General features: G+C 44.9%; 1 protein-coding gene across 3 annotated transcripts in view; it reads left to right on the top strand.

Moving 5' to 3' along the window:
* Positions 1-357: 357 nt before the first annotated feature.
* Positions 358-27,536, top strand: part of CAMK1G (calcium/calmodulin dependent protein kinase IG) — a 33,203-nt gene continuing 6,024 nt past the window's right edge. For 2 of the 3 annotated variants that reach the window (XM_073319947.2, XM_073319945.2), the window contains exons 1-7: positions 372-441; positions 6,118-6,233; positions 10,216-10,333; positions 22,384-22,512; positions 23,740-23,814; positions 25,469-25,607; positions 26,968-27,091. In XM_073319947.2, coding sequence (XP_073176048.1) covers positions 6,158-6,233; positions 10,216-10,333; positions 22,384-22,512; positions 23,740-23,814; positions 25,469-25,607; positions 26,968-27,091 — 661 coding nt within the window. In that variant the 5' untranslated portion in view covers positions 372-441; positions 6,118-6,157. Of the gene's footprint in view, positions 442-6,117; positions 6,234-10,215; positions 10,334-22,383; positions 22,513-23,739; positions 23,815-25,468; positions 25,608-26,967; positions 27,092-27,536 lie in introns of all 3 variants that reach the window. The other variant, XM_078849790.1, reaches the window with a different exon arrangement.

Below are 27,536 nucleotides of genomic sequence, written 5' to 3'. Positions count from 1 at the left end.
AAGCCGAGTATTTAAGAAAATCAAATTACTTTGCATTCTGTGCAAAAATGGTTTGATATGAATTGCTTTCCTTGAGAAAGGGCATTGTTGCTGTTATCAAAACCAACGAAATCCAATCCCTAGCTCACAGATGGGGGTGAGACTTGGTAAATCCTTGTCTGTAAGGTGCTTTGGGATCTTCAGATGAAAGGAGCCAGGTATTACTGTTCTTGCCAAAGGCGGGGGGGGGAGAGAGAGGCAGAGGCGCGCACCCACAGACAAGCATAGTCAATTTACTCCCCTTTAAGTGCTGCCTGGTTACCATCTCATGAAAGAAATCTCCTGCATTCCTCCCCTTTAATCTTAGTTTATTGCTAGCACCAGACCAGTCTCTAATCCCCGCAGACCTGTAGGAGTGGAACAGGAGCCAGATCAGGAGCTGCTTCATCTGTGATCATTTGGGTAAGCAAAGCATATTTTCTTAATAACCATTTGCCTTCCTTGCCTGTTCTGTGCAAAAGGCTTTAGGCCCTGTACAGTATTTTCTGTTTTAAGATCACTTTTATGATGTTATGACAAAGTAGTGGAGTACAGCTTTGCAGAGGTGGTCAAACTAATATTTCTCAGCTTTCACATGTTACACATGTGCCCTCATGTAATAGGGGTGGTACAGTTTTACTTTTAAACTATTTAAACTAATCTGTTTAACTGGAAAATGTGATTCAACAGGAGTTCATCCCTGACTCCAAAAGAGCCCTTTGCTTTGGTATCAGTAGCACAGTTGGATGAATAAAAGATGTTTAATGTAGGTTTGGTTTTAATGCATAACAACTGGGTCTCTCTGCCATTCACTTCCTCATTATGCTGTCCCCTAAACATGTCTAACACTGTCTGTGTCTGTTCATTCAGTGACATGCAGAACACTTATTTTGTTGCATTTCCCACCCCATCCCCTTTTGTATGTACTTCTTGTTCTAAAGATAAAACCAGCTCTTCGTTTTCCCCCTCTCATGTATTGTTGTTGCAAGATTATGAATCGAGTGTTACCGCAGTTTTGCTAAGGAAATTCAGAAGAAGAATGTCTGCAGATGGATCTGCTGCTGTATGATACGAAAGCTGAACCAATTTCTCAGAGAAATATTTAAGCAAGATCATAACAACACATTAAATTCTAAGCAGTGATGCGTCATTCCCTGGATCAGACTGAACAAAGCAATAGTCCCGTTTATTGCTCTAGTCTCTGAAAGCGCAAAAAGGGTAGGCATGACAATTGAAATTACTTGTCATTTACAGCACAGACACTTGTCAGCCTGGAGTAGTAGAAGGGATCAATATTATACGGTCCTGCATGGTTAATTAATTCATTGTTGTGTGGTGGCTAAATAAATTAAAATAATACTTAGCACTTCAAAAGGCTTTACAAGCAGTAACTACTTAACGAGTATTTACATTTTGTTATGCAAACTCAATATACTGAAAATAAAGAGAAAGCCTATTGTTCTTGCATTGCCAAAGGGGTATGGAAAAGATGAACACAGAAGTCTTTTCTCACTCTGACGTCTAGGATTCTATAAGAATGCATTTTCCAAGCACGTATTGAGTCTATTCTGTTTCTGTTCTTTCTTTCCCTGTGTGTTTTCCATTGATGTGAATGGAAGATACACAGGAAACAAAAGGATAATACACATACCAATAGAGTGTCAAGACGAGACTGACAGAAGTAATATAAGTGTACGTTAAGTATACAGATATAACACATATATGAAAAATTGTTAGAAAAATATGACAGGACAAGCACAAAATCTGCTTGCCCAACTTTTACCGTGATATTTTACTTCTCCATGGAAAAATAAAATTAACACAAACAATCGAGTAGAATTAGTAAGTATTTATTTGTATTGTGGTAGTGGTCTCAGGAAAGGTCAGGGTTTGCGCTAAGCACTGAATGAACTAAGTAAAACAAAGACAGTCTCTGTCCCACCCTACACCACTTTCTAGGATTAGCTCGAATTGCAAGAGGTGCATAAACAGACCAATGAGGGAAGGGAGGAGGACAAGGTCACTGTAAAGATGGGTGCATTGCATAAATCGCCAGCTGCAGGTCAGAGTAGTCCAGGGATTTTTACAAAGCTTCTGTGTTGTGTGCAATATCCTTGTGAGACTAGTTCTTTAGTAAATGTCTGCCAGGGGGAGGAAGGATTTTGAAAGTTTCTGTGTTCTGCCATAAGACGAGGCAGATGGGCACTTTGTCAAGTACTTACACAGCTCCCATGTCTTGGCACCTCATAAACATTCAGTGTATTTACCTCACAGTAATGCCTCCTATGTCACTGCTCTCCCACTCTGGGGCAGGTAGGAGAACTGGGATGGGAAGTGACTTGCTCAGACACACAAGGTGGCCTGTGGCAAAGCATGAAATGGAACCCGGATCTCCTGAGTCCCTGTCCCAACCCATCCCTAAAGCACAAGATCATCCTTCCACAGGCACAGACAGGCAAAAAGTAACTGCCCCATAAAAATAGAGAGGGTAGAAGGGGAAGCTAATCATATGATCAGATGAATGATAAAGGAATATACAAACACATGATTCCTTATTTAAAAACAGTATACGTTTAAAAAAAAAAACCTGTTGCAAATAGAATTAAGTATAAACTGCTTCCCCTTCACCCCCAAAGATCTAGTCTGAATGAGCAAACATCAGGCAACACAAAACTAGTATTCTAAAGGGTGTAAGCAATAGAGAGAGTACATTGTGCACACAGATATTGACTTGATCTGTTAGCAGGGAGACTAGGTAATGCTGGAGAGGGGCAGGGTATGAGCTCAGAGGTGGTTTCACGTGTCAGAATTCTGCAGTTGCCTGGTAGGTTTCAGATGAGTACTCAGCCAGGGATTGCACTGAGCCCAAGTGCTCTTTTGAATGTCACATGTTGGATCTCCTTTTTGTTTATGGCTTGGAGACTGTCTCATTCGTCTTCAGTGTTGCACACAGCTGGGTCCCAAACGTCCCTGGGGAGGAGGCTCCCTTTCTGTTGTGCAACTCACGGACGTTTGGATACCGGTTTCAAGTTTTTTCACAAGCTGAATACAAGCAAGCTTGAACTGCCGGCCAGCGGCTTCCCTGCTGCTTCTCAGATGTTCCATTTCATGGCCTAGTCCAGCCATCTCTCAGGAGTTTAGCTTCCTGCTGGGGCCCATGTGAGTTGGCTGGTTGCTCCATATCATGGGAATGCCCGGCTGGGAGCTTTCCACACACTGGCTGGTCAGTATGTCATTCCTCACATGAATGGGGGCAGGCATAGTTCTGTTCCAGTGGTACCTACAACAGCTTTGCTGCTCTGATGACAGCTGTGCAGTGGCCTGTGAGAAAAGGAATTAATGGCTGTTAGTCCATTTCCTCATGGACAGGTGGCGACATCACATAAATCACCATTAGAGCTGGAACCAAATGGCACCTGTGCAGCACAGTGAGATGGGGTGCATCCCTTTAGGGAAGAGAGGAGGCATATCGGAAGGGTAAGGTCCCAAGGAAGCCTGTGCTGCTGGTGCTAATCTAAGTGCTAGAACTGGGCCAATAATTCATAACCAATCATTATTTTGACCAATTTCCTCCCCCCCGGATACAAAGCAATGATCTCCATCATTCAGATTTATTCAAGCTTTGCAACTTTTTCATTTGGATACATCATATGAAACTCACTTTCAGTCAATCTTTAAGCATTCATGCTTAAAATCCATTTCTGTGAGTGATTTTTCAGAGAGCAAAGGTGAAAGTGTTGAAAGAACGGTCTTGAATGAAAACTTGCTTATGAATTCAAACAAGTATATGCAGACAATGTTTTGCACTAATTGCCCCACGCCGCTAAGAACTCTTCATCAGCACTAATTAAATAAACAAAATAGGGCTGCTGTCCACAGGACTTGCATTGAACTGTCATGTGCACATCAGAATCTATAAAGTGGATAAAAACTAAGTCTGATTTGGCCTTTAAAGAGTTTATAGACTGAAGGTGTTATTCTTTTGCAGCTGAGTCAATTTCTCTTTCAACAAAGTTGAATTAACCTTTGAAATCTCATGTTAAGGATCTGGAAATCATTGTAGCTCTGTTAATTAAAGTAACAAAATCAGCTTGGCGGGAATCAAAAATCTAAGTTAAATGTCATGAGACATTAGCTTCCAGCTTCTTTTTTGCTTTAGTGCTCTCTGCCTCGTCTGAACACTTATTTTTTCTTTAACAAAAGACTCCATTTTGTCTCCCAAAGATTAAGCCATGTCTTACAGTCTTTTATGGAACGATGTGATTGATCCTGAGTAGTGAGAAATGGAGTGTCTTAAAGGCAGTGCTTTCAGCATGCAATCTGATTCTGCTAAACGGAGAATTTTCAATGCATTTCCTTAGTACGCTTGGCATGGGGGAGTCTCCTCCAGTATCCAAGGTCAATGTTGGTTCCAAAGGTCTCTTCTCAACTCAGCTGAAAGCCTCATTGATCATTCTCTAATGTATTTCCCTCTCTGGACTCTTAGATTTGATCTTATTAAGAATACTCACCGAACCATAGAATATTAGGGTTGGAAGAGACCTCAGGAGGTCATCTAGTCCAACCCCCTGCACAAAGCAGGACCAACCCCAACTAAATCATCCCAGCCAGGGCTTTGTCAAGCCAGGCCTTAAAAACCTCTAAGGATGGAGATTCCACCACCTCCCTAGGTAACCCATTCCGGTGCTTCACCATCCTCCTAGTGAAATAGTGTTTCCTAATATCCAACCTAGACCTCCTCCACTGCAACTTGAGACCATTGCTCCTTGTTCTGTCATCTGCCACCACTGAGAACAGCTGAGCTCCATCCTTTTTGGAACCCCCCTTCAGGTAGTTGAAGGCTGCTATCAAATCCCCCCTCACTCTTCTCTTCTGCAGACTAAAGAATAAGTCATGTGCTGTAGCCCGCTCATCATTTTCGTTGCCCTCCGCTGGACTCTTTCCAATCTGTCCACATCCTTTCTGGGGTGGGGGGCAAAACTGGATGGAATACTCCAGATGTGGTCTCACCAGTGCCGAACAGAGGGGAATAATCACTTCCCTCGATCTGCTGGCAATGCTCCTACTAATACAGCCTAATATGCCATTAGCCTTCTTGGCAACAGGGGCACACTGCTGACTCATATCCAGCTTCTTGTCCACTGTAATCTCCAGGTCTCTTTCTGCAAACTCTACTCCTGGTAGAGTTTATACTGCACGTCACACCTTCCAGACCTTTCACAAATGTTAACTAATTCTCATAGCATATCAGTATGCTCCAGTGAATAGTGGTATTATTTATTTGTATTATGGCAGCGCTATACAAAGTCTCTGCCCTGAAGATCTTATGGTCTAAATAGACAAGGGCAGACAGAGGGTGGGAGGCAAAACAGAGGCACAAGGAGAAGTGACTTGCCCAGCAAGTGGCTGATAAGAACTAGGTTTCCTGAGTCCCAGTCCTGTGAGCTGGGGAAATTGAGACAGAGAAGAGAGAGATGGGCTCAGGCCAAATTTTCAGGGTGTCACCTAAATAAGTGGCCTGATTTTCCCATGTGCTGAGTGGCCACGCCTCCCACTGAAGTCTTTGCTAACTAGCCTAAATCCAGGTACCTAAGTGTAAAAATGATGGTATAAGTGACTGTGTGACAGCCGTCCTGCAAGTCAGTGGTAGAACTGGGATTAGAACTCAAGAGCTGCTGACTCCTAAGTCTGTGCTCTGACTATTAGAGAACACTACCTTCCTGACACACTGCAGAGTAACAACAGAAGAGGAGAGGGTATTGTCATAGAGACCTAACTAACTTGCTCTGTGACGAGTTGGATCCCTTTTGCAGCTCATTAAATAAGATGAGTAGAACCAAGATGAGATGCTGCAGCTCTGTCGTCCCTCTAAACCTGTGGTTCTCAACTCGCAGCCCATGGGCTGCTTGCGGCCCAATCAGCACACAGCTGCGGTCCATGTGACATCCTCAGGGCCATACATGTAGTATACATATTCTGCGGATGCAGCCCCCATAACACAGAGAGCTGCATAAGTAGTCCACAGTGGTAAATTGGTTGAGAATCACTGCTCTAAATTTACAGTAATTGTCATCTAAACTCATGTGCTCACATCCCCAGGCCTTGCACTTTGCATGCAAATGTGCAGGCAGCCACCATAATGAAGAGACCCCCATGTGACTGTTGTCATGAGCTGGGATGGAGCTGGAAACAATGGAATGGAAGTCCTCTATGTGGTGAGTCCTAAGGCAGCTGCTGATTCACCAAGGAGCATGGAAAGAAAACAAAGGGAGCAGCGAGGGGTAGACGTTACATTTTAAGGCAAGCTTGTTTGCTGTGCTGGTTGTGTGGAATGGGAATAGACTGACCTCTATGACAGCTGCTGCCCATGCTGGGCCTGGGTTGTGCTACCAGCCTCCTGCACAGTCAACCTGACATCTTCCATCAGAAGCAAAATTAAGATCAAAACCAAAACCCCACCTCTGTTTGTGACATCACAATTCTCTCTATGGCCACCATTGTGATGTCACAAGCTTGAGACTCCACATAAGGTATAAGCACTAAGGAAAGGTGGAGATTCTTAAGTAACAATCCAGTTTCCATGCAAATATCTGTAGTAATAAAAAAAAAAAAAAAGAGAAGAGATACAGCGCATACTAGCTAGATCAGCAAAATCTTTAGTAAATTTTCTTTGAGTTAGCACCAGCTCTTTAACCAATTTTAATATTCAAGCAATTAAGCAGCTCTAATATAACCTGCCTGCATCTTCAGTTGCAACTAACTTTAATCAATTATATCAAGGGTGCTTTAGTATGTTAGCAGCCACCCAGCAGCATAATCACAGATTTAGCCATTATATATTCAGCAAAATATAAACATTTGTAATGGCCAATCTCTCACATTTGTCATTAAATGAATATCCCCAAATGACAAGTCCCACCATATGAGTGCTAGATTGCCAAGTGCCAAGACAGCTAATATTAGCTAAAAGAAAAGGAGGACTTGTGGCACCTTAGAGACTAACAAATTTATTTGAGCATAAGCTTTCGTGAGCTACAGCTCACTTCATCGGATGCATTCAGTGGAAAATAAAGTGGGGAGATTTATGAAACAATGGGTGTTACCATACACACTGTAACGAGAGTGATCACTTAAGGTGAGCTATTACCAGCAGGAGAGAAAAAAACCTTTTGTAGTGATAATCAAGGTGGACCATTTCCAGCAGTTGACAAGAACATCTGAGGAACAGTTGGGGGGGGGAAATAAACATGGGGAAATCGTTTTACTTTGTGTAATGACCCATCCACACCCAGTCTTTATTCAAGCCTAAGTTAATTGTATCCAGTTTGCAAATTAATTCCAATTCAGCAGTCTCTCCTTGGAGTCTGTTTTTGAAGATTTTTTTGTTGAAGAATTGCAACTTTTAGGTCTGTAATCGAGTGACCAAAGAGATTGAAGTGTTCTCTGACTGGTTTTTGAATGTTATAGTTCTTGACGTCTGATTTGTGTCCATTTATTCTTTTACATCGAGATTGTCCAGTTTGGCCAATGTACATGGCAGAGGGGCATTGCTGGCACATGATGGCATATATCACATTGGTAGATGTGCAGGTGAACGAGCCTCTGATAGTGTGGCTGATGTGATTAGGCCCTATGATGGTGTCCCCCGAATAGATTTGTGGACACAGTTGGCAACGGGCTTTGTTGCAAGGATAGGTTCCTGGGTTAGTGGTTCTGTTGTGTGGTGTGTGGTTGCTGGTGAGTATTTGCTTCAGGTTGGGGGGCTGTCTGTAAGCAAGGACTGGCCTGTCTCCCAAGATCTGTGAAAGTGATGGGTCATCCTTCAGGATAGGTTGTAGATCCTTGATGATGCGTTGGAGAGGTCTTAGTTTTGGGGGCTGAAGGTGATGGCTAGTGGCGTTCTGTTTATTTTCTTTGTTGGGCCTGTCCTGTAGTAGGTAACTTCTGGGTACTCTTCTGGCTCTGTCGGTCTGTTTCTTCACTTCAGCAGGTGGGTATTGTAGTTGTAAGAATGCTTGATAGAGATCTTGTAGGTGTTTGTCTCTGTCTGAGGGGTTGGAGCAAATGCGGTTGTATCGTAGAGCTTGGCTGTAGACGATGGATCGTGCGGTGTGGTCTGGATGAAAGCTGGAGGCATGTAGGTAGGCATAGTGGTCAGTAGGTTTCCGGTATAGGGTGGTGTTTATGTGACCATCGCTTATTAGCACCGTAGTGTCCAGGAAGTGGATCTCTTGTGTGGACTGGTCCAGGCTGAGGTTGATGGTGGGATGGAAATTGTTGAAATCATGGTGGAATTCCTCAAGGGCTTCTTTTCCATGGGTCCAGATGATGAAGATGTCATCAATGTAGCACAAGTAGAATAGGGGCATTATGGGACAAGAGCTGAGGAAGCGTTGTTCTAAGTCCGCCATAAAAATGTTGGCATACTGTGGGGCCATGCGGGTACCCATAGCAGTGCCGCTGATTTGAAGGTATACATTGTCCCCAAATGTAAAATAGTTATGGGTGAGGACAAAGTCACAAAGTTCAGCCACCAGGTTTGCCATGACACTATCGGGTATACTGTTCCTGACGGCTTGTAGTCCATCTTTGTGTGGACTGTTAGTGTAGAGGGCTTCTACATCCATAGTGGCCAGGATGGTGTTTTCAGGAAGATCACTGATGGATTGTAGTTTCCTCAAGAAGTCAGTAGTGTCTCGAAGATAGCTGGGAGTGCTGGTAGCGTAGGGCCTGAGGAGGGAGTCTACATAGCCAGACAATCCTGCTGTCAGGGTGCCAATGCCTGAGATGATGGGGTGTCCAGGATTTCCAGGTTTATGGATCCTGGGTAGCAGATAGAAGACCCCTGGTCAGGGTTCCAGGGGTGTGTCTGTGCGGATTTGTTCTTGTGCTTTTTCAGGGAGTTTCTTGAGAAAATGGTGTAGTTTCTTTTGGTAACCCTCAGTGGGATCAGAGGGTAATGGCTTGTAGAAAGTGGTGTTGGAGAGCTGCCTAGGAGCCTCTTGTTCATATTCCGACCTATTCATGATGATGACAGCACCTCCTTTGTCAGCCTTTTTGATTATGATGTCAGAGTTGTTTCTGAGGCTGTGGATGGCATTGTGTTCTGCACGGCTGAGGTTATGGGGCAAGTGATGCTGCTTTTCCACAATTTCAGCCCGTGCACGTCGGCGGAAGCACTCTATGTAGAAGTCCAGTCTGTTGTTTCGACTTTCAGGAGGAGTCCACCCAGAATCCTTCTTTTTGTAGTGTTGGTAGGAAGGTCTCTGTGGGTTAGTATGTTGTTCAGAGGTGTGTTGGAAATATTCCTTGACTCGGAGAAGTCGAAAATAGGATTCTAGGTCACCACAGAACTGTATCGTGTTCTTGGGGGTGGAGGGGCAGAAGGAGAGGCCCCGAGATAGGACAGATTCTTCTGCTGGGCTAAGAGTATAGTTGGATAGATTAACAATATTTCTGGGTGGGTTAAGGGAACCACTGTCATGGCCCCTTGTGGCATGTAGTAGTTTAGATAGTTTAGTGTCCGTTTTCTTTTGTAGAGAAGCAAAGTGTGTGTTGTAAATGGCTTGTCTTTGTCTAGTTTTTGTAAAGTCCAGCCACGAGGAAGTTTGTGTGGAAGGTTGCTTTTTATGAGAGTATCCAGTTTTGAGAGCTCATTCTTAATCTTTCCCTGTTTGCTGTAGAGGATGTTGATCAGGTGGTTCCGCAGTTTCTTTGAGAGTGTGTGGTATGTAGGTAATGCATATTGGGAATCTGATGCAATTTGATATGTAAGATCCAATAGAATTTGAAGTCTCATTTTGTTAGTGGCTGTGAGTGGAGTGCACTGGCAGTTTTCGAGGAGAGTGATTATTTGTGTGTCAAATTCTCAGAAAAACAATTTTTCTTTTAAAAGTATACAATTTACACTTGCATTTTTGTACTGGCAATCGTGGGTAAAATTCTTTCATCATTCTACCTGGTAGTCACATGATTTGCACCAACAGTTTATTTTGTGGGTGCAAAATGTCTTCCTTGCATCTTGGCTTTGACAGAACCAAAAGGAAATGTTCAAAAACCTCCAAAGGAGAATCCATGCAAATGGGTACGTTGCAGGATACTATGCAGAGGTTTAAAGTTTTACACACCACTAGCTCCTGCTCTTGATACTGTGTGTACCTGACCACTCACCCAGTGGTCTTCCCCTCTCTCTGGCAGAATTCCCCGCTTCAGCTCTGGAGAAAATGGGCCACAAGGAAGTGGATGACACCCGTTCCTGGAAGAAACCGACCAACAACATCCGAAAAACATTTATCTTCATGGAGGCACTAGGATCGTAAGTACCTGAGTATGATGGCTAATCTCTGGCCTCCCCCATATTGGAAGCAAGGCTTTTACTAGCTAGAACATGTGGTAGAAGGAATAAAGCACATGTTACTTAAGGAAGAAAGAAATGCACTTCAAACGAAGTGAAGAATAAAACTGTTTATTTAGTAATGGAAGGTTCGGACAATCTTTGGGAAATAGGATGGGTGTGGCAATTTCCTCCAAACGTTTTAAATTTATTTATCCCTGCCTCTCAACTGCCTCTCAGAGAGATTCCTTCTCCCTTTCCAAGGCTTCACTGTCTCTCCATCTCCCATTAATTTCTATATGTGCCAGTTTATAGTCTTATGACCATAGTGTAGTCATGTGACCACGTGAGAGCCATCCAAAGCTGAGGACAGGTCTGAGAGTCAGGAAGTCCTGAATTCTAATCCCAGCCTTGACAGGAATGACCTCTCTGGTGTAGAATGAGTCCCTTAATCTCTCTGCCTGTTTTCCTGAGAGATGGAGGGAGGTTGTGCCCTCTTGATTCTGGGTGAGAACATTTGGTAATAGGGCAAAAAAATCACTGGCAGTTGTACAACCCCGAAGCATTTCATGATGTTTTCATTAATTGATGTTTGTAAAATGTTTTGAACTACTTTGATGAAAGGTGCTGGAGATGTGCAGTGCAAGAATCTTTATTTATAGTTATTTGATTATATTGCTAGGGGACTATTGTCTTTGTTGTGTGTGTGAGATCTCCTGCCTCCACACCGGGTCACACACAGAGCTCTTTTGCTGCCAGCACCTTCTCGCCCATAAGGATCAAATTCTGAAAGACAGCCTTTACGTTTCCAGCTACCCCCACATTTTCACATTTTCACAGAGGAGTAAGATGTCAATCCAGTATGCTCATGTAAACATGGAGCCTTGCTTGGAACCATGTTGAAACCTTGGTCCTAATCTGCAGTAAGAAAACGGATGCCTTTCTTAGCTAAACATACTTAGATCTGTTGTGCTTCTGCATGGCACATGGATTTCAGTGCAGACTGTACTTGAGATGCACAGATCAGAGTACTCATAGTTCAGTATCTCTGCAGTCAGTACCTGCATTGCAAAGAGCAATCCCATTTCCAATTGCATGTAAGGAAAAAAGCAGGTGCCCAAGCCAGTTACTGAATGGCTGTATCTGCACGAAGCTTTCCTCTTGAAAAAAACCCCCACTGCTCTAGCACTGGTGCAAACCCCAGTGTATCCAGGGCTCCGGGGTTCAGGCAGCGTGTGGTTTATGTCTCCTTGGAGCAGCTTCCTCAGGAATGTGCCTCCAAAAGTGCCTCAAATGCACAAGTGTCACTTCCCAGCTCTCCGCTCCATCTGAGTGAAAGGTAACATGGAAGCTGCCTGCAGGCATGGCAACTCAGCCTCAGCTAGCGCTAGGAAATTATCTGTACAAAATCCTGCCTGCACATTTCCACGTGGTGCTGGGTGACACCTTCTTTCTGCACACTTCTGTTTTGTATGCCTGTGCTCCTTTAAGGCCAACATGCTATAATAACCTGTGAACTGCAGCATCTTGGCATTGTATCAGCCATTGAAGAGTTTGAAGCCTGCTGAGTTAGCTGTGTTGATCATTCTGGACCTTTCCTCTAGATGCACACAAGAGTGCACGCTTCATTCACGACTCTGTCTGCTAGCGAGAGGTAGTGTTTCTAAGGCTTAGAACAGGAGACTGGAAGTCAGGACACTTGGGTTCTGTTCCTGGCCTTGAGAGGGGATTGTTATCCAATAGTTAGAGCAAGGGAATGGGAGACAAGACACCTGGGGTGTACTCCTGGCATCGCCTTGCTGTGCAAATGTAAGGAGGCAGTTTATATGTGCCTGTTGTCTCCATAGGGTTTTACCAATTTCCTTGGACTATGAATAGAGTGGTGGTGGTGATGTCCTAGAGCAGTGGTGCTCAACCAGGGGTACATGTACCCTTGGGGGTACTCAGAGGTCTTCCAGGAAGCACATCAACTCATCTAGATCAGTGTTTCTCAACCTGGGGGTTGCAGCTCCCATGGGAGTCACAGGACAGGTTTAGGGGGGTTGCAAGTGCAGGGCTGGCATTCAGGGGTGGTGAGGAGGGCAATTGTCCCAGGTCTCAGGCCCCCTACCATTAGGAGGCCACGCAAACCTAAGTTACATGTCCGAAGCCCCCTGTGACCCAGGGCTGAAACAAGGCTCACAAATGAAAAACAGGCTCAAGTATCACACTGAAATATAAGTACAACATTTATACGCCAATCAATGTATTTTATAATTCTATGGTAAAAATGAGAAAGTCAGCAATTTTTCAGTAGTAGTGTGCTGTGACCCTTGTATTTTTATGTCTGATTTTGTCAGCAAATAGTTTTTAAGTGAGGTGAGACTTGGAGTATGCAAGACAGATCAGACTCCTGAACAGGGTACAGTAGTCTGGAAAGGTTGAGACCCCCTGCTCTATAGTCCAGTGGCAAAAGTACTCTTTCAGGTGATTAGAAACCTTGATTCAATTCTTTCCTGGGCCTCATGAGAAGGGATCTCAACAGTGACAACTCTGAGGACTTGCATGATGAAGATGTTCCACTTTAATTATCTGTTAATTGGGCCAAAGCAAGAGTTGAATGTAGAAAGCCCTCTATAGGGTGGTGGCTAGGGTACTCACCCAGGATGTTAGATACCCTGATTCAAGTCTCCTGGCTGCTAGGACAAAAGGCTTTGAACAGGGAATGCAATCTGCCTTTCATGTTGAAGCGCTTCCACTTTAATTAACTATTAATTGAGGGCAAAGCAAGAGTTAAGTCCTAGAAGCCCTCTGTAGCATAGTGGGTAGGGTAAACACCCTGCAAGGATTAGCAACCCTAGTTCAATTCTTCCCTGGGCTGTATGAGAAGCAATCTGAACAGTGACAACCATGAAGCTTTCTTGTTGATGCTGTTCCACTTTAATTATCTGTTAATTGGGCCAAAGCAAGGTTCCAGTCTAAGAAGCTGTCTGTGGTGTGTTGGTTACAGCATTTACCTGGGATGTTGGCCTGCTTGGTTCAAGTCCCTGCTGTAGCAGCAAAGGTCCCTCATTTAAAGAGGGAGCTCTATCATTCTTGCCTGTTGGCGCTGTTCCCCTTTACTTAACTATGAATTGGGGCAGGTGAAGGGCTAGGATCACTCTCTAGTCCAGCAGTTGGGTGCCTGCTTAGGCAGTGGGAGATCCTTGGATTTCCTGGTTCAAATCCTTTCTCTGCCCCTTTAGAAGGGGTTTGAATGGGGAAATCCCATCTCCCAGGTGACCGGGGAGGTGGCAGACTCCTGTTTAGGTCCCCTCTTCTTCGCGGGAGCCCTTGTCTTCCTGGGAAAAGAAGGGGTCTCAGACACAGGTCTCTCACCTCTAGAGGGGACGAGCGGGCAGGTGGGGGTGGGGAGGCGGTCCCTGGGAGGTGGGAGAGCCCTGTTCCAACCCTCTCACAGAGGGGGGATTGGAATTGGGATCTCCCACTGCCTGGGCGGGTAGCCGGCTGCGGGGGGCAAAAGAGCCCCCAGGGCGGGTCATGGGACAGGTTTAGGGGGGTTGCAAGTGCAGGGCTGGTATTAGGGGTGGCAAGAGAGCAATTGTCTGGGGCCCCATGCCACAAGTGGCCACGCAAAGCTGTTACATGCTTCAGTCCTGGGCAGCGGGGCTTGGGCTTCAGACAAGGCTCACAAGTGAACAACAGGCATAGGTATCACACTGAAATATAACTACAAGAATGTGACCAGGATCCGGGGGCGGGGGGTGTCAGTTTCATCGTAGAGATGGTGAGCTGCTGAGTTGCAAAACGTTCTTTCAGAATCAGTGCCATAGTTACAGTCCAAGTAGGCAGCCAGTATCCAATATCAGGGTGATCCAAACGGGAGCTGGAGACCTCAGTCTTGTGACTCAGGCTTCCTCTGACAAAGCCTAAGCAGGTCTGAGGTACAGGATTGGAGCTCTAGAGTTCTTTTACAGATTCGCTAGCCTCTTGATAGCAAAAAGAAAAGGAGGACTTGTGGCACCTTAGAGACTAACAAATTTATTTGAGCATAAGCTTTCGTGAGCTACAGCTCACTTCATCGGATGCATTCCGATAGCAGATATTCTTGATAGCAGATATTCCTTCGGTGAAGCAGTGTGGCTTTGAAGTAAAACCTCCTATTTCCTATGTATACACAGGTAATTAGTTGCATTCAATAACATAAAGTTATTATCCATTACACAGTTCACAGATAGTTTACTACAAACTTCAGAGAGAAATATAGACAATGATATTATCACACCCAAGTTTCATCTAAATGTTAATATTAGCTTTTGAGCTCTGAATCAATAGAATATAGTAACAGACAGGAACTGTTTGGTTACATGGTTAACATCTAAGATATAAGTAAACACGGACCAATGCAATCACTGTCTTCTTCCAATTCTCTAACAATACATATTTGCATTGCAACGCTCTAGTCTATCTAACATGGCTTTGTTAGGTATTTATAAGGAATGTCCCTAATTACCATTCAGATACTATTTTATGATGTCCTTTAAGGTTGGATTTGGGTCGTTTAGCCTGCTAGTTGCTTAAACCTCTCTGGCCCAGTGTTACAAATATTTATATTCCAATTGATTTATATGATAATTCTATGGTAAAAATGAGACTGTAAACCATTTGTCAGTAACAGTGTGCTGTGACACTTCTGTATTTTTATGTCTGATTTTGTAAGCAAGTTGTTTTTAAGTGAGGTGAAACTTGGGGTACACAAGACAAATCAGAGTCCTGAAAGGGGTACAGTAATCAGGAGAGGTTGAGAACCCCTGTCCTAGAGCCCCAGCCATGAATATGGTTAGAGTCTACACTGCCTTTAAGCATGGGCTTTACATTTGGAGAAGCAGAATGGCCCATTGTTCGGGAGCAGGAATCAGAAAATCTGGGTTCCTTTCTTGATTCTGCTTCTGACTCTTTGCATGATTCTGGGCAAGTTGCTTCACCTCTCTGTGCCTTGGTTCCTGCATCTTTAAAATGGGGGTGACACCACTTGCCCATCTCCATAAGGAATTGGTTAAATACCCAGTGAGGTGCATGGAAACTTAAATTGCTTTGATGAAAATTGTTTCATCTTGCTCACACTTCAGAAAAGCCACCACAAGCTGCTGAATTACACTGAGAAAATAGGATCTCTTTTCCTAAGCACCCCCCTTGTCATTCTTTCATTCTATTTGACAAACAAAAGCACTTTGTTTTCCAAAGGCCCCTGAACCTGCCTGGCTTCAGCATCAGTTGCTTGATTATGATTACAAGGTTGAGTGAGCAAAAGATTTCTCCTTCCCATGCTGCATCCTATTTAATTCTCTCTCAATGTCTCAGACTCCAACATTGCACAGTGAGTGGCCCTTCCCTTACCTCCAGTCCAGTTAGGAGGTTGCCTCACTCCCCAATTATCCCTCCAAAGCTGGACTGGCTCTGTGAGTAATGGGTTGTTTGGGACACAAGCAGCTATAATGACATAACTGTTTAGTCACTTTCTCTTAAATTTACAAATCTGCTACTTAAGTTTGCTCACGCTGACATCCACATTCTCAGTCAGCCACAGGTGAGATGCCTTGCACTCTCAGAGGCTCATCCATGGCTTCGGAAATGATACTAAAAGCAATTTGGTCCTGTCTGCACTATCTTCTGTACACAGTGCCGTCAGTCCCTTTTGGGTATCTGAAAGTCAGGAAAACAGACTCTCTGGAGATTTCTAGAATATCCTAAATTAGTCTTGGGTGCTCCCCTATTTTCCTGTCTCCTTTCTGGGCTCAGAGCTGTGTAGCTGCATTACTCGATTCCTGTTTTTCACCTGTCCTCTGCTTTCCAGCTCATTCCTACAATGTATCACTGCAGGGAGCATGCACCCCAGTCCCCCAACTCAGCCCTGCATTGCAATATTACAGGATTCCCCACATATCCTCCTTCTCCCTCTGATCCCTCTGTCCTTTCAATGCCCTGGGTGAAGAGGAGGGAGGGCCCTGGCAGAATGTAAACAGCAAATATGTAGCTCAGGTCCCCAGACTCTGGCTTCATTCCACTGTGCAGTGTAAACAGAACCAGCAAATAATTCCATCTCTGCATTTGGATGAAGAGCAGCAACTCTGCCTTAACCATCCATCTGCTGCTACCCTGAACAAACAAATCTTCTGGAATCATACACTGGGGGGAGATAAGGTGGGGTGAGATGGGGGGAGGGGGAGATAAGGCGGGGGGGTGGGGTGGGGAGATCAGGAGAGGTGGCGAAATGACATGTCTGTAGCCATAGACAGCCTGCAAACAGCCCAGGCGGGATGCAGAGAGAATAAGGAAGCCCACTGCTCAGTTTTACCACATGCTTAACGAGGAGAATGACCCAGACACAGAGAATATTTGCTTGGTTTATGCTCCAGTCTGCAGACACTACCATGTTACTACAGGGCAATGTTAGGAGGGATGAGAAGGGCTGCAATGAATGCAAAGCAGCTCTGGTGAGAAGGGCACGTTCCCTTACTTCATTAAGGTCCCTCAGGCTGCTCTCTGGGAATACTACAATAAATAAGTGCAGTTTATCATTCGCACTGTAACGGTTTAAAATCTGAGGGCCTGGTTCCCCTGAAAATCCCCTGGAACTAACCGCGGAACCTGGCCCCAGCAACAGGCCCCGATCCAAGTGTTGTGGCTGCCCCTGATTCTAAACAACAACCTGGATTTGAGCCCCCTTGCTGATTAATGGGAAAAGCTCAGATCCAAACTCTAGTTCTACTAAGAATTGATGTGGCCAGTGCTCATGATTAATCCTCAGTGAGCAGAAAAGAAGCGGTTTTACCCCTTCCCTTGTCCTTCCTGTCACATTAGGTTGTCTTGTCCGCCCGCCGTAGCCTGGTTTGTACATTCTCTGAGGCACAGGCACCGTACAAGCACGTCTTTAAAAGACAGCCCAGTGCAGTACAGCCCTGATTCCTTGACTGGAAGCCTTTGATGCTATAATACAATAACAGAAGGGTTTTCTTGAATTAGGATTTTGAATGGAAATTTCCCAGAGCTCAGAAGCACTTAGATGCATTTTCCATTCACGATACAAGCTTCTAAGCAGACCTCAAATATGTATGATTCTAATTTTTATTTTAGTTGCTTGGAAACTTCCTTTTTTCTCTCCTCTCCCCATCATATTCCATCTACTTTACCACTGACCTGTTCCATGCTGGATGTTACATCTTTGGAAGTTAACAGCTTGACTAGTTCTCTTGTGTGTACAAAGTTGGTAAAACTTTAAGGCGGTGGAGTGCGAATTGAACTGCTTTTCAGAGCAGGGAATTCTATAAGATGAAGTTTTCCTGTGACCTAGGAACCTGCAGTTGAGCTTCCATGAAATTCGGCATTGTCTCCAGAGTTAAGCTGATGCTGTGAACTGCACACATGGCCATGGTCAGCCCCAGAAATGAGTTAAATCAGTGGTTCTCAACCAAGAGTACGTGTGGGTATGCAAAGGTCTTCCAGGTGTGTACTGGCTCAGCACTGGAGTGGAAGGGATTAAGGCAGCACTCTTAGCAGCAGAAGCTACACCCCCTGAACCTTGCTGGGCATGATCCAACTGCTGCTGCAGTATAAAAGGGAACAGCCTAGGTCAGTCTGGGCTGCCTGCTGGGGAGGATGGATGCATCTTGCTGGCTCCAGCTGAGGAGCAGCCAGGAACCTGGACTGAGGGAGCAGGAGCTGCTCAGGCACCTGCGGATGCCCTATGGAGATTGCAGTTGCCTCCCGAGGTGCCCTGAGACCCTGATGACACCCTGACTCAAACTACAGGAGTCATGGTAGGAAGCAGCCCAGGGAGGGATGAGCCAGTGTCCCTGTAGCAGTTGGGGTATTGTGGGTGGCTTCTCTGCTGATTTTGTGGTGAACCCCATTGCCGCTACCAGGGCTCTGGGCTTGAATCCAGTGGAGCAAGGAGGGCCTGGGTCCCCCTACCTGGCTTCCCCCCTTTGTGGGACAGCTCACCGAACTCCTCTCACAGGGGCACTGGGTTGCGCTTCCCTGCTGCTGAGGGGAGCCCTGTGGCCTCTGGGCCATGCGTCCCTGGGGCTGAATGCAGCCATATTGACCTAACTGTGGGTTACCATGCCCTTGCCCTGCCTCACCCCACCCCTCTGGGTGATGGGGTGTACTGGCCCTGTGACAAGGGGGGTGCATCAAATCACCTAGATTTGCCTAGTTTTACAACAGGCTGCATAAAAAGCACTAGTGAAATCGTACAAACTAAAATGTCCTATAAATAGTGACTTGCTTATACACTGAACTGTAAGTATGGTATTTATATTCCAATTGATTTATTTTATAATTATATGGCAAAAATCGAGGAAATCATCAAATTTTTCAGTAATCTGCTGTATTTTGTCTGGATTTTTTTTTGGTAAGCAGGTAGTTGAAGTGAAAGTTAGGGGTATGCAAGACAAATTGGACTCCTGAACTGGGTAAAGTAGTCTGGAAAGGTTGAGAGCCACTGAGTTAAATTATCCAGCAGCACTGTCCTATAGGGGAGTGAGGCTCAAGGGAAGCTTTGTTCCCTTCTAGCCAATTTGTTGATCCATGAATTTTTAATATGGGGGCATAAATATTTGTTTAGGAATGAAATGTGGAACAGATGCTCTAGCATCTGATCTGTAGGTGGTTCGTTTCCTACCAAGGTGGTGTTCAAAATGAGGGGTGGTGCCACCTGCCAGTGGGTGTTTCAGCAGGGCAGCATTAATTAACACTGTGGAGGGTTGAGTAAAATGGCGATCTCGGTAAAAAACCTGAAATAAATGGAGGCACCAGTATCCTAGGAGGAAGTTCCAAGGATTCCAAGTGCAATGGAAAACCAAAGTGGCTTAAGCCATTTAAGTGGCCTTATGCCTATGAGGGTGTTCAGTGAATTAAAGATTGGGAATCAGGAACACAGGGAGATGAGGGCAAGACAAGGTGGAGGAAATAGTGATTTGTTCTATAGAGCCACAGAAAGAGATGGTGGGGTAGGGGGAGAGAGAGAACAGGACACCAAACTGACCCTGGGCACAGCACCAATTGAAGTCAATGGGCTCTGACCTGCTGGCATCAATGCTGAATTTGGTCTCGAGAGTGAACTGTCTTTCCCTTGGAAACCTTCTTTTTGATGCCAGTCTGGATTGGGCATGTGGCTTTGGGGAGTTTTCTGCACCCAGACTGCTGCCTTCTGGAAGGGATGTCCAGGGAGCACAAACTGAACAACATTGTGATGGTTACGATATCAAGAGAAGGTCCCCTTCCTCCCACCCACCCCTCCCACCCCCACAGCTCACTAAGATCTGAGAGGACTATCTTCAGTGTAAGATGCTCACACCTTAGTGCCAGTTAATCCTCTGATTCAGTGTGAAACTCTACAAAGGTTGTATCCTTAACTTTTAACTCCCTAGACTTGCTGGGGACTGGCCGCTTCATAAACGTTCCCTGATTTCTGCTTCCAGACTAACTAGAAATTCTCTTGGACCATCCCTGTTCCAGGGTCTGATGAAAGGCCCCTTGCACAGCCCCAAAATACAGGGAGCACCAAGGTTGCTTAAATCAGGGATGGTCTGATTTGAGAATTGGGCCCTCACACTATCTATGCTTTCTGCCTCCATACCCTGCTGGACCCATAGCAGGAGAGACCATGATGTTTGAACCTCAAAGCATCTCAAGTTTCACTCTGTTTCTCAAATAAAGTCACAGGCTGGTTCTACTCCAACTCAGTTGGCTCTCCCCCTGATGCTGACTATTCTATGATCTGCACCTCTCCAGGCTAAGCCAGTGCAGTCACCCATCGGTGGGGAAGGGCAAAAAGGACATGGGCATGACTGTGAGTAGCATGGCTCAGGGAATCTGCTTTCTCCCTACTGCAGGCAAGTCATGCCAGGAGCTGCTTTCGTCTTGTGTTTTTTTGTGTGTGCCATGAGTTGCTGCCGCTGGCTAGCAACTGAATACAAAATCAACCAGCTGTATGCCAGATGGGTACCACTCTGTGCTTAGCCAGGCTATCTGCACAACATGCTGGGTGCTTTATTGAGTGGGGATATGAGAGTGGCATGCTTTCTGTTCTTGCTAGTTATATTCATTATAGTAGCGTCTATAGGTCCCAACTGAGAACCTGACCCCGTTGTGCTGGGTGCTATATGAACACATGGTAACAGGCACTCCCTGCCTTGTGTATTTAGACTGTAAATTCTTCCAGACAGAGGAAGAGACTTGCTCATGGTCAAAGAGCTGGGAACAGATCCCAGGTCTCAAGTGCTACTGGATCACGCTGCCTCTCACACCGTTTTGCTCTTACCTTTTTTCTCTAGCTCCCTTAAATGCTCCCCGCTCTACTGGCAATGGTGTCAACACCGTCAGTTAATCAGCTGTGCAGGTGATGAGGATTACTTGAGACGAGCTTGGTGCAATGGCACCATCACCTGACATGTTTAGCTGCCTAAGCAAAAACCTTTAACAAGATTGTAGGCTTTGGCAATGTTATAAATATTCACCCTTCGTTGTAATGGGTTGAACTCTACTATGAGGGATGTGTAGGACACTCATCCATTGCATTTTAATTCAGAGCATACAGTTCTAAGCTGGTTGTGTGAGAAGCCAGGACCGAAGCCATCAGATGCCAAAAGGAAATGTTATGTAGTGAACTTGGTTTATCCAGATATTTCACATTTGGTTGGCAGAACTTGGATTAATGCACAAAGCACCCAAACTGTTTTTCAAGCAAGAGGCAAAGTAAAGCTCTCACCTAACAGACATACAGCCACCTCTGGGGCAGGACACAGTCATTCAGTTCAGCTCTGAAATGTCACTGACACAGAGCTGAGAAAATGAGTATCTGCCTTCTCTGAAACAGCAGAGGGATGCTGAGGAGGCAGAATATAACAACTCACATTAGAATTTGGCTGGGATTCCATGAATACCCCCTGCCCTGGCCAAAAAAGTGCCATGGGATCTTTAATGGTAACGAGGAGATCGATCTTTGGTTCTGTGCCTCATTAGACAGTTGCCAATATGTTCTTCTAGCAGGGATTGCACTAGCATTTAGCATGGGGAAATCCTGACTGTGTCCCAACAGATTATGGTGCAAAGCTATGAGAGATCCAAGGGCATGGCATTTTCCTGCCTATCTCCTTCTTCCTGTTAAGATACTGATCACTGAACGCCTGTGCTGTCGAATGGTATATGGCAGCTGCCTTTCCTGAGATGGATCCTAAATCTGACACTACAGGAGTGGTCTCATGGGCTGGCATCTACATAAGTAGCTACTTGATTGTCTTTACTGGTGTGGGGTTCTCCTAAGTGTTGCTATTGCGATTGTGTATTTAATCTATCTTCCTTTTATCCATCTGTCAGGAAGGTTCCATGCTAGATGTTCTGTGTATTTAGCCCTTTCCCTAGTCACTACCTTCTTTTCCGAGAATGACCCTACACTGTGGACCTTCACACTCTGGAACTGAAGTGGGTTCTCTAGACATTAGGTCAAACCATGATCCTGAATCAGAACCCACCCTAGATTTGCGCTGCTAGACATTCACATCCAGATCTATATTTTTCAGCTTTAACTTTAACTATTAGACACACCTTTGTCTGCCCCTTTCAGAAAAGATTCTTTATTAGGTGTCTACAGGTACTGATCATTTTATATCCATCGTATTAAATAAATTGAGTACTAAAAGTTGAAGTGAAACTCTACAGGCTTGGTTAACAAGCTTCATTCAAATATTTTCTTTGGTTTTAATCCATCTGAGGTTCTTGTCTCCCAAATATTGCTGACACCTTGCAGTCTTAAATTGTAAATTTCCAAAGGGCAACATGAAATTAATAGAATTTTGAAGCCATATATACAGCACAATAATATCCTATGTGGACGCTAATTACAAATGCCATCCTCTTATAGTGGAAGCTTTAATCATTAGATTACTTGCCGGCTATTTACTTCAGCTCCTTGTCCACATGTATTTGCTTCCAGCTCACAACTATGCCCTCTATTGAAACACCTTCGTCCTTCATCTGTGTTTTCTCCACAGAGGTGCTTTTTCGGAAGTTTTCCTCGTGAAGCAAAGAACCACCGGGAAGCTCTTTGCTCTAAAGTGCATCAAGAAGTCCCCTGTCATCCAGGACAGCAGCCTGGAGAACGAAATAGCCGTGCTGAAGAGGTGAGTATAATTTTAAATGTGAAACAGAGCCAACTACTTTTTCATGACCTGCAACTTTAGAACCAAAACCCTCAATCTCTCCAGGTGTAAGGGCCAGTTGCTGCTGGTGCACAAATTTGCATCTCATTAAAGGGGGAAGAATAAGATGAAAGGAAGATCAATGTTTGGTATTTATTTAAAATCTCTGAAAAGGGGAATATTTGTAAAGTTTTTATTTACACACGCCCCTTGCCAAGCCCAACAGCTTTGCAGTAGAACTGGAAAAAGAAACCAACTAAAACCAAACAATATAAAGAGTGACAGGAAAATTTAACAGTCTAAAAATAACAAAATATAGAGACTTATCCTTTGCTCACCAAAGGAGTGTAAAATGCTACCATTTTGCTTTGACAGTGTTTGACACCCACTTTGAACTGGTGTAATTGGCGACACACTGCAGGGCAGGAAAGCATCAGCCACAAAGGAGCCTGAGGCCTCTTTGAAATGGGCCTGGCTGACATGCATTAACCATTTGTTAATGCACTTTGATCCAGTCCTATGTGGACAGTCTTCAGCAGGCTAGTGCAGGGTCAATTCACACCCCAGCTTGCCAGGCTGACATGCATTAACCATTTGTTAATGCACTTTGATCCAGTCCTATGTGGACAGTCTTCAGCAGGCTAGTGCAGGGTCAATTCACACCCCAGCTTGCCACAAATTAATGTTCATGCAGACAAGCCCTGATTCTCCTCTCACTCCTGCATATATCAGGAGTCCCTGTTTTGGAAGTTAGTAGAATTTTGCCCAGAGAGAAACTGGTGTGAAACAAGAGGAAGATTAGGTGCATGACTTTCAGCTTGACAATGCATCCTAAATTTTCAAGTACATCAAGAGTTGTTACAAGGAGGAGGGTGAAAAATTGTTCTCGTTAACCTCTAAAGATAGGGCAAGAACCAATGGGCTTAAATTGCACCAAAGGAGGTTTTGGTTGGGCATTAGGAAAAACTTCCTAACTGTCAGGGTGTAGTTAAGCACTGGAACAATTTGCCTAGGGAGGTTGCAGGATCTTTGTTGGAGGTTTTTTAAGGACAGGTTAGACAAATGTAATAAGACCATTCTTGACATAGTCCTGCCTTGAGTGCAGGGAACTGAACTACATGACCTATCTAGGTCCCTTCCAGTCCTACACTTCTATGATTATCCTCATCAAATAGGTTTGTAACCCCAATTTGTCTTTGCTGGTTGCAGAATAAAGCATGAAAACATTGTGACTCTGGAAGACATTTACGAAAGTGCAACCCACTTTTACCTAGTCATGCAGCTGTAAGTACCTTCCTATGCAGCATAGGAACAACCATAACATTTTCCTGGTGCTGAGTGTCCATTTCAGCATCCCCATGCAGGATTCAGGCACTCAAATCTGAAAGTCAAATGCACAAAAAATATCCACTCTGACATGTTCATCAATGAACTGTGAACAGGGTTTGAGATGCAACTACCCTTGACATTTCTTCATTGTGCATGGGCCACCTTTTATATTATGTTTCTAAACTCAGATCAGGATCTAACTCATCACAGTTTAGCAGGACAGGAAAGGGCAAGTTTCTAATTAAAGCTATGCTATGTACTGGGCCTGTGAAAGGGAAAATGGGCAAATGTGTCACCAGTAAAGAAAGCAGCTAGCTGTAAGGAACAGCTGAAGGTGTCCCTGCTGTGACTGGATTAAGTGTGGATTCCTCTAACAAGGATTGTTTTACTCAGATTAACTCCATAAATCAGGTCATGTGGTGGACAGCTCAGCACACAAGGCTGAAAGTTAGAAGGGAAACCCCTCCGAGCCCTGGGGTTCAGATAACCAGTAGCAGCCTAAGGCAATTTGGATTTAAGAAATTTTCCAGTTGTACTTAACGGCTCCATGGGAATTATACTAGTGAATTATTTATGGAGCATTTCAAACGCTTGTGTCCGATTGAAGAGCCCAATTGGTTGCATCAAGGCAATAGGTTTCAGGACAACCCCAAACCCTCCTATGTGCATGTGTCATGGGGCTGGTACACCCTATCCTCCTTTGGGGGAAGGGTGAAGGGGCATTATGGCCCCACAGCTGAGTTTGAATGACCACTCCTAGTCCTGAAGCAGTATGACTTAATGTTTGGGGATCATCAAGGTGGTCCTCCTACATCAGGCTGTGTGGCCTAATGGCCAAAGTCCATATAGCTGCCCTCTTAGTCCAAGCAGCATGATCTTAGGGCCAGAGTCAATAGGGCTGCCCTCTGTCAGGGCTGTGTAGCCTAGCAGCCAGGCTGGTTGGAGGGGTGGGCAGCAGCCAAGGTAGGAAGACCTGGGCCCTCCCTACTCCACCAGGTCCCAACCCAGGGCCCTGGCAGGGGCGGTGTTGCCCACCACCAGTTCGGCAGGGCTTCTGCCAAACCACTCCAAGCTAAGCTCCGGTTTTATGACCAATTCCCCTCTGTTTCTCTGAGTCACTTGCTACTTGTTCCTCCATGGCTTGTCTTGGGATTCCAACAGCCTCTCCTCCCCCTGTGGTGTCAGAGGTCTGGGGGTCATGGGTCATCACAATCTGGCTGGCCTCCATGCCCTAAGGTGCTGGCAGTCCCTCTGCAAGAACCTGCATCACATGTCCCTTCCCTTTGGTGGTCAGTCCCACCTGAGCTGAGTTGCTCCCTTTTATATCCATGTTCCAGCTGGAGCATGCCCAGCAGAGCTGAGGGGGTGTTGCCTCCTTGGCCCACAGAGTAGGATTAACCCCACTGAACCAGTTTGGGCCTCGTACACCCTGTCCGTGTTTAGGCATCCATTGGCACTTGAGCAAGGAAAGCCCAGATACCATAGTGATGAGTGTGATCTAGATAAAGATCTAGTTTCCATATCTAGATCAAGGAAAATTTCCTGCTCTTGTCTTTTAGTTTTTAATATCCATGCTCTTCAGCTGGTGGTGTGCGCTATCTTCCCTCAGGGTGTCTGGCGGGGAGTTGTTTGACCGAATTTTGGAACGAGGAGTTTATACTGAGAAAGATGCGAGTATAGTGATCCAACAGGTCCTGGCAGCAGTGAAATATCTCCATGAGAATGGAATAGTTCATCGAGATTTAAAGGTGTGTAGACACTGGCTCTTTGGAAACAGCATTGCCCTGTGAAATTAACAACGCCTGCAATGCAGCACTGCAGAGTTCACTAGCATGCAGTGAAATTCTGCTAATGTTCACCAGCTTTAAGATCAGGCTAATGTCACTATCACCACCCAGTAGATCATCTCCCTCCCCCCCAAGACTGACCCTCATGCTTTCATTGCCAAAAGCACACAAGGCTCCTATGTAAGGTGCAGGGGCAACTCCATTTGGTGGTAACGGTAGCAGGTTGCACCAAACACACTTATCCATAAAGTTGTGCTCAGTGAGTGTTAACCTGGCTCCTGAATTCCACAGAGCCACTGCCTGGAATCGGAACCTCACTCTGTATTCTGTGCAGTGACTTTCTAGAGGTTTTAGTGAGTCATCATACTGTTTGTTCTGCTGGCCTAGAAGTCAAAGAGCTTCGTGAAGTGGCAAGTGAACTGTTTACAAACCAATTAACTCCAATGGCTCTCTTGCCATAGGGGCCTCTAAAGAGAGGCCAGTGGCATAATCCATTGTTTATACAAGTGTCCCCTGGCACCAGCAATAGGAACAAAGTCTACAAGCATATGGGTACATAACAGGGTGTCCATACCTGGAGTCATTGCTGGTGAGAATAGATATGGGCCTGTTCTGGCCTAGATTCCTTAGACAATGTCACTTCAGCTCACAATAACAGTCAAGGTTGTCTGGTTTTCCCCATATAAGGCTGCAGCATCAGCAGCAAAATACAGAACTCCTTTGGATTGAGTGTCAAACCTGGTCCAATATTGAAGTAAAACTATTTGTACTATGGTAGGGTCCAGGGGCCCTACATGCAGTAAGACCACCCCTGTCCCAGGGAATTGACAGTTTAGGTTCTAGAAGGGTGCTTATCTGATGCTCATTTCTGCAGTATCTGAATGCCTTGCTCTCACTGATGGGTTTATCTTCAACAGCCCTGTGCAATAGGGAAGTATTACTCACCCTTACAGAAAGGGAATTGAAGCACAGGGTAGATGAAATGGCTTGCCCAGGGTCGCACAGGCTGTGTCTAGGAAATTAACTTGGGTCTCAAGTCCTAGCCCAGTGCCCTACCCCCTAGAGCATCCTTCCTACCTAAAACAAACCCTATAAGAGGAAACCAGTTGGTAGAGCAGACAACAGGCATTGTGGGGAGAACCTAGGAATGTATTCACCATGTTACTGATGTGGTTTTTAGAGCAAAGTTGCCATTATCTCTGGCCACCATTTTTATTTGTGCATGAACAGAAGCACAAATGACCCTATCATTTGTCAATTGTAGTTGTCCCTCTTTGATTGTTGGTGCAGCATTTAAATTCTAACCATTTCCTACCACCAGCCTGAAAACCTGCTTTACCTGACTCCTGAAGAAAACTCCAAAATCATGATCACAGACTTTGGCTTGTCTAAAATGGAGCAGAATGGCATCATGTCCACCGCTTGTGGGACTCCAGGATATGTTGGTGAGCAAGGGGCAAGGATGGACTTTCTCACTGACCTACATGACACAGGCCTACGTAAGCCTCCCAGGCACTTTCCAGAAGAAAGCAAAGAAATAACATGCTGATGCATATTAGTAACATGCTAATACACTGTGTAGGTGGCACAAAAATCCAACTGGGGACATGGTTTTTAAGGACAGCAAATCTCAGACTTAAAAGACAAGGTGTGCAATATACACTTTTTAAATTACAGCCAAATCTTGAAGTTTATTTTTTTTAATTATAAAAAAATGTATGGGAGTTTTGCTTGAGTAAGGATTTCAGGATTTGGCCTGTAAGTAATATTTTTGGGGATTCCCTTGTGTCTGGTTAGCAGAACATGTCTGAGACAGCTTGACCAATGGCTTGAGAGCTCCAGGGTTCTAACCCATCTCCAAATTGACTTGCAGAAGGCTAGAGTGCAATC

Source organism: Lepidochelys kempii, chromosome 21 (assembly GCF_965140285.1).
Source record: "Lepidochelys kempii isolate rLepKem1 chromosome 21, rLepKem1.hap1, whole genome shotgun sequence".
In the NCBI taxonomy this organism is placed as follows: Eukaryota; Metazoa; Chordata; order Testudines; family Cheloniidae; genus Lepidochelys; species Lepidochelys kempii.
The sequence above is the reverse complement of the archived record's forward strand: the minus strand, read 5'-3'. Positions and strand labels throughout refer to the sequence as shown.